The 7,439-nt window shown below is 35.5% G+C and overlaps 1 protein-coding gene across 1 annotated transcript; it reads left to right on the top strand.

Moving 5' to 3' along the window:
• The first annotated feature begins 3,945 nt into the window (after positions 1-3,945).
• On the top strand, positions 3,946-7,161 carry LOC139904215 (EIN3-binding F-box protein 2-like). The gene is made up of 2 exons (XM_071886147.1): positions 3,946-4,165; positions 4,829-7,161. Exons 1-2 carry the CDS (start codon positions 4,141-4,143, stop codon positions 6,670-6,672), a joined length of 1,869 nt encoding a protein of 622 aa, XP_071742248.1. The 5' UTR covers positions 3,946-4,140; the 3' UTR covers positions 6,673-7,161.
• Positions 7,162-7,439: the final 278 nt, after the last annotated feature.

Here is a 7,439-nt window from a genome sequence, read left to right as displayed (position 1 = left end):
GATTTGGTAGAGATGCTTGAGGATGAGACTGATAACAGAATGGTGGAGGCTCCTGGTTCCTCCAAAGCTACAGCACTGTCAGTAATTCCTCTTAAAATTGATTATAGTTTCAGTGATTTCTTTTCTAAACAGGATGAGCTCAAGCATTCTGTTGTTTATGATGAACTAGAAGAGGGAGAGATCCCTCACAACCTCTCTAGAGAAGAGCTGGATGAACTGGTGCGTCTAGAGCAAGAGGAAGCTAAAGCTGCTGACGCACAGTCCGATGATCCCCTATCCGAGGATGATTCTTTTGGCCCTGAGGTTACAGAGGATTTTAGCGATAGAGATGTAGATGATTTAGCTGAAGATGTTACTCATGAAGATTTTCCTACATATCAAAATGATAAGAATGAAGATCTTCCTGGTTTTGATGAATTGTTTAAGACTGATGATGAGATTTTGAACAGAAGGTGTAAAGAGAAGGAGAGAACTGAAGTTTTGCCTGAAGGTTTCTTGCCTATTAAATATAATGATAAATCAGTTGAGAAGTTGGAAGCTGATTGGAGAGATATCTTGAGGATCAGAAAGTATTGTGAGAAACCGAAGCTTGAGCCGAAGTATTTGAAGATGATTAATCTGAGAAAGAGTGCGAAAGGAAGGATTCTAGCCTGGGCTTACATTGAAGAATTCAACATGTTTGCGGTTAAGCGAGAGTTTGGCGTTGATTATTTCAAACATGGTCACGAATTCAAGTCACTACCGTACTTTGAGCTAATGCAGATTGCCAAGTTAAGGATGTTGTATTGTGGAATGAACGATCGATCTTCGTTACTGGTGAAGAAGATTCGAATTGCATTTAATTCGAAGAATTGGGAAGGTTTTAGACCACAGTTTCCTAGGATCAGTTACAAAGTTAATCCTAGAACTGGCGAATCTCGAAGAATTGTAAAGTACAAGCGGGCAAAGACTATGAAAAAGGTACCATTGAGGAAATTGCCACAAAACTGGAGTCAGAGATTCAGATGGTGGTATTACGATGATCGTTCTGAAGAAGATGTGATTGTTTTGGATAAGATGAAAGAGGATGATATTGATTGCATTCGTGTGTTAGATCCGATTTGGTTAAGAAACTGTACCGAGGCTGATATTTTCACGTTGTACTATAACCGTATGCTCTATCGACGAGAGAACAAGGTGCAGACTGAACAGTATGTGAAAGTAGCTAAGATGTGCTACTTGAACAACATGGTAATCGATCCGTACGAATGAATTGGATGACGACTGAAGACTTTTGATATAGAACTAGGTCTTAGGGGGAGTTTATTGGTGCATAATCCCAAGTTCTATTATGTAATATGTTCTATTCGTATTGTGTTTACTATTTCAGTCATGTAAGGATATCGTTATTAATACATTGTGTTTGGATTGTTTAATATAATGACGTGAAATGGTTCGAGCTGTTTGGTTGGCAGCTCAGACCATCGACCGATGGTAGAGACCATCGGTCGAGGGACTATCACCATCGGCCGTAGGTCAGAGACCACCGGCCGATGGTCACTGTAACTATATATAAATACGGGTGTTGGGTTACATTGTGAGGTTACACACCCTACACCCTCTAGCCGTCGTATTTCGCTGTTACCATTGTCCCAGACCATACCCCAACCGAATACAATCATCTAGGCGTCGATTCTATCAATATTTCATTGGTTAGATTGATCCCAAAGTGAAACTCGTATTCGATTCATCCTAGTTTATTGTTTTCCGCCTTTAATCTAGGTATAACGTTTAATCTAAGGTCCTAGATCGTCTACAGAATGATATGTTATAATTAACCAATATTATTTAACCACCTTCGTGACATATACACTCAAACACTGCAATAGAGCTAAAGAGAAAACCCCACTAAACAGATAGCAGTAAAATTAAATAACCCGACAACGTATTTAGGTACTCGTTTAAATGGTAGGAATAGTAAAACTCGAAGAAGAACCTTTTGCAGCTGAAGTTCTAAACAACGTCTATGAAAGACACCACACACCTTTCTGTTTCTATTGAACTTGACTTGAAACCTCTTGAAGTATAATCTCTACTTCTAGCCTTTCAAACCTTCTATAAAAAAAAAAAATTTGATTTCACATGTAGAAATTGGCTCAAAAACCCCATTTCCTTTTCCTACAAAAATCAAACATGAAATTATAAGGACATAAAGAAAACTCAAACATAAGATTAGAACCACAAAAAGAGCAATACCCATTATTCTTATACGAGTATCATGAATAAGCACAAATAGAATTAATTTGAGAATTATGTATGATTACCAACTACGTATTTCAAACAACCCACATTTGTCTCCAAGACCTTACCTTCATTCTTAACATCCAAAAATGTACCTGCATCTCCATTTTATAATCAGGTTTCATCCAATATCAAAGTAAAAAATAATTTAAAAAGAGTACATGAACATATTACAAACAACTAAAATTATTATTTAATCTCAAAATACCAAAATATAGCAAGGAATATGTATGAATGTTGAAACATTACTACCATTGACATAGATAATCATCATCTACTCCGTAATAAAGATGAAAATAATCCATTAAAATGAGTTGACCATCACAAAAATGTATGGTCCTTAATATATTCAAACATAGAAGCATCAATAAGTATCTAAATTAAAAGCCAAACTTGCAACTTAACTAACAAAGCAAAACTTACATATTTAATATAACACGCTAAGAAAAACTCAGCCTGCATAGAATGACCAAACTCGAATCAAATAGACTACATAATATACTACGTAATAAATTTAAGAATGAAGCCGTGAGCCAATGACCAATCCAACTAATCATGCTTAGTTATAAGAAAAAATATCGAAGAAAAAAGCATATTGCAAACACACTTAAATTTATGAGCATCATAACCTGAATTAAAAACATAACTTCCAAAACAAAGTTCAGAAGCTAAACCTACTGTACCGTAAACATTAAAAAATCATTGCAATATAATCAAAGAGCATCAGAAAAAATTGAGAATAAACAAAACGTGCTCGTTATAAACAAAGTCAAACCTTAAAAAATTAATAATAACATACTTACCAATTACAAACTCAAACTCAAACTCAAACTCAAACGGGAGGTTAGAGGTGTAACATAGATCATAGCATGAAACTCTTTCTCTAAGACATTTCATCAAACACCTTTCGTGCACTTGAACAATGACGATTAAGGTGTTAATTTACCAAACCTGCAACAAAACTAATTATAAAGAATATGAAAGTTGATCTTAGAAATAGTCCAACCAAAAAAATACTTGAGATTAAATGACAAAAAAACATAAAAGAAATGAATTGAAAAGAAATAAAAAAAGTTTTGTTTTCCTTAGTTTTTATAGAAGAAAAAATAAAAAGAAATATAAAGAAAATTATGCCTAATTTTTCACCCCTTTCACTTTTGTTTGCTTCATTTATTTTTATTATTATATTATTATTTTTATATAAAAACTCACCCCAAACTTTTCTGTCAAGCTTGTGAAGCTTTTATGTTTTGACGCTTTTTTAATCGCACTTAATTTATTATGATATATTTCATGAATATCAAAATTGAAAGTCTGATTAATCACTTGCCTACACTTTACATAAAATGTAACATACAGCTGCATACAATACAAGGTAACTTATCAACAATTAAATTTGATAAGCGGCACCTACCAGTCACCAAGTGACTCAGTTTTTAACTAGTAAATTTAATTTAATTTAATTTATTTTAATTTTATATACGGAGTACAAGTGGGAATACCCGTAAGAATAAGAATGACCAAAACAGCAGTGTAATAGATTCAATGAATGTATGCGTCAGTGTGACAGTTTTTAGGGGAGATGTGTTTGATGTATCTAAAGACAGACACCTCAGCATCATTTACATACATCCCCTTTTGTATATATAAACCAGAATCACAATTACCCACAATAGACTACTTTAAACATCTAAAAAATCTTTTCTTTTTTTGCCCTGCTACTGGGTTGTAGAGGGTTTCTTTGTGAATGCAATTTGATCTAGATTTCATCAAAAGTTTCTGTTTTTTATAATCTTAGTGTGTTTTTTTTTGGGTGAAAGATCTGATCTTTTTGGTGGGTTATTACAACAAATTACAAAGATGCCTGTTTTGGTCAATTATAGGGGTAAGTTTGTTTTGTATACTCCTAAAGTTTATTACTTTCTTCAAATATTATATGAATTCTTGATGGGTTTCTTAATTTTAGGTAATTCTGATATGTGGGTTGGTTTTAATTTGTTCATAGTTATATGATTTAGGAACAATTGATATGATTATTAAAGTTATCCACTACATCTTTATGTGTTTATAAATTAGAAATGTTGAGAATGTAACATTCTCATTCATGAAGGTAGTTGTGTACATGGTTCCAGTAGATGCTGGATATATTAGTTGTGTCATAAACATAACTCAAGTTCATATCTTTATGCTTAATAGTGATAATTCTTGAAGTTTTTGCAACTCTATTTAGATTAGTAGAACAGAAGCCCAAACTAGAATTTTCATATATAGATTTAGGGTCAGGATGATGATATGAAGCATTAAATTAGAGTACTATTTGATGAAGCTTCAACCTTTTAGGAAATGATACCTAGTTTTTCCTGCTCTTATATATTATAAATTTTGATATTAACATAGACATAGAATATGATATAATGTTTTGAAGAATAAGAAAGATAAACTTTAATGTTTCGATTATACGGAGTAAATATATGGATGAATTCAGTTTTATAACTAATTGAAACCGGATGAAAATTATATTCTGATAGATCTGGTATAAATTGTACAGGGGACGATGATTATCACACCGGTAGATCATTCTGCTCAAAAGATTCGACACGTTTGCTTTCGTTCTACGAGCCTCCTTGCAAACGTCAACGAATCAATGAGTCATATTTTCTCTTCTTTGAAGAAGAAAAGAAACCATCAATTGATGTCCTTCCTGATGAATGTCTTTACGAAATCTTTAGACGCTTGTCTTGTGGTCAAGCCCGAAGTGCATCGGCTTGTGTCTCTAACCGTTGGCTTACCATTTTAAGTAACATCAAGAACTCAGAGATCGAAAATGGATCATCATCTGATGATATTGAGATGATCTCTCAAGAAAACGACGGGTTTCTTACTCGATGTTTAGAAGGAAAGAAAGCGACAGATAACCGACTTGCAGCCATTGCAGTCGGGACGTCTGCTCGTGGTGGTTTGGGCAAACTTTCGGTCAGGGGAAGTAATAAAGTTACCAAATCAGGGTTCACCGCAATTGCCCGCGGCTGCCCATCGCTAAAGGTTCTTTCTTTATGGAATGTACCTTTAGTAGGGGACGAAGCTTTAATCGAGATCGCTAGAGAATGCCATTCATTAGAAAAACTCGATCTTTCTCATTGCCCATCGATTTCCAACAAGGGTTTAACTGCAATCGCTGAAAACTGCCCGAATTTGTCTTCTTTGACAATCGAGTTTTGTAAAAGCATCGGAAACGAGAGTCTACAAGCCATTGCCCGAGGTTGCCCAAATCTTCAATCTATCACTATCAAAGACTGCCCGAGTGTTGGGGACCAAGGAGTCGCAACACTCTTGTCTGCACCATTTTCGGTTTTAAAGAAAGTAAAGCTCCAATCTTTAAACATAACTGACTTTTCACTTGCCGTAATTGGGCATTACGGGAAATCGATTACCAATCTTACCCTTATGGGTCTTCAAACTGCTACTCAGAAAGGGTTTTGGGCTATGGGTAACGCGAAAGGTCTTCAATCGTTGGCATCGTTAAGTATTGTTGCGTGTTACGGGGTTACTGATTTGAGCCTTGAAGCGATAGGAAACGGGTGTTGTTTGTTGAAACAAATGTTGATTAAAAGGTGTTGTTTTGTATCCGATAAAGGATTGTTGTCTTTTATCGAAGCAGCTGAATCACTCGAATGTTTGCAGTTGGAAGAATGCAACCGGATCAGTCAACACGGGATCTTGGGAGCTTTAAAGTCAAAGCTGAAATCGTTAATGATAGTCAAATGTATGGGAATCAAAGATTTGGGTCAAGAAACACACGCCGATTTGACCCATTGTGGTTCTCTTCGTTCTTTGACCATTAAAGATTGTACTGGGTTTGGAAACATGAGCTTATCGGTTGTTGGTACATTATGTCCCCGGATACAAAATCTTGAACTAAGCGGACTTTGTCAAATAACAGATTCTGATCTTTTCCCGCTTCTTGAAAACTGTAATGTTGGACTTGTGAAAGTCAACTTAAGCAACTGTGTAAACTTGACTGATAAGATTGTGGTGGATCTTGCTAGAATTCATGGCGGAACCCTAAAAAGCTTGAATCTTGAAGGTGGCAGGAACATTACTGATGAAAGTTTAGTCGCAATTGCTGAAACCTGCGTGTTCCTTAACGATCTTGATGTTTCAAAGTGTAGTATCACCGATAACGGACTATCCAGATTGTCTGAAGGGATCCAGATTGGTTTGCAAGTTCTTTCGGTATCAGGTTGTTGCAAGATTTCAAACAAAAGTACGCCTTTTTTAATGAAACTTGGGCAAACGTTAGTCGGATTAAACATCCAACGATGCAATCTCATCAGCACTAGTGCAGTCGATTCACTAGTCGAGAGTCTTTGGAGGTGTGATGTCCTTTATTAAACTACAATAAAGACATAAGGACCGGATCCGTGGATCTTTGGCCTGTTGGTTGGTTTTTCCTGTCAAAAACGGGTCGCCCGTTTGCGACTGTTTTAGTCTCGTCAAAAAGGCGAGATTCTTTCAACTGCTGGCCTTGGTGAGACATGTCCGGTCGAAGTGTCTATTCTGTTTGTTTTGGGTCTAGGTTAGTTTAGCTTATGGTTCGAGTCGTCAGTTGTATGGGTCAATATGGGTTCTGTTGTGCAGTTTGAGGGTGAATGAGGGTGCACCTGGTTTTTGGGCTTTGGAAAATGGCAACAGGGTTGTTTCTGGTGCCATTTAACAACACACTGTGTGTGTTGTTTTTTTCTGAACCATGGTCCATGTTTTTTGATAGGATTTTAGGGTCCTGTTTTCCCAGGTTAATCTTCTTGATGTACCTCAAATTGTACTCTTACTAGTGATCGTAATGAAGCTTTATGTTTAATGCAATATAAGTCTTTGAATTTATTGAACTTTTTAGATTTTAGATGTTTTATCAGTATCAAAACTCAGGATCACAACACACAGTAAACACAATCACAAAAGTCAAACAAAATCAAACACACAACCCCATAAGGCCATAAAGGCATAAACGTCAAATTCCCATATCATATTTATTTTTTAAATTTATAATTATTGACATTTGAATATTTAATTTAAGTTGAGATTTAGGGGTAAATCCTAGCCCTTTAGATCAACTGTAGATGATTTCTTCGGTACGTTCATGTTCTTCATCACCTTAAAAT

The sequence above is a fragment of the Rutidosis leptorrhynchoides genome, chromosome 4, assembly GCF_046630445.1.
Source record: "Rutidosis leptorrhynchoides isolate AG116_Rl617_1_P2 chromosome 4, CSIRO_AGI_Rlap_v1, whole genome shotgun sequence".
Lineage (NCBI taxonomy): Eukaryota > Viridiplantae > Streptophyta > Magnoliopsida > Asterales > Asteraceae > Rutidosis > Rutidosis leptorrhynchoides.
This window is presented reverse-complemented; position numbering and strand designations above follow the sequence as displayed.

Excerpts from the sequence above, each read along its gene's own strand:
- LOC139904215 (XM_071886147.1), top strand. The coding sequence starts at position 4,141 with ATGCCTGTTTTGGTCAATTATAGGG. Across the intron at positions 4,166-4,828 it reads TGTTTTGGTCAATTATAGGG|GGGACGATGATTATCACACC; the intron begins GTAAGTTTGTTT and ends TAAATTGTACAG.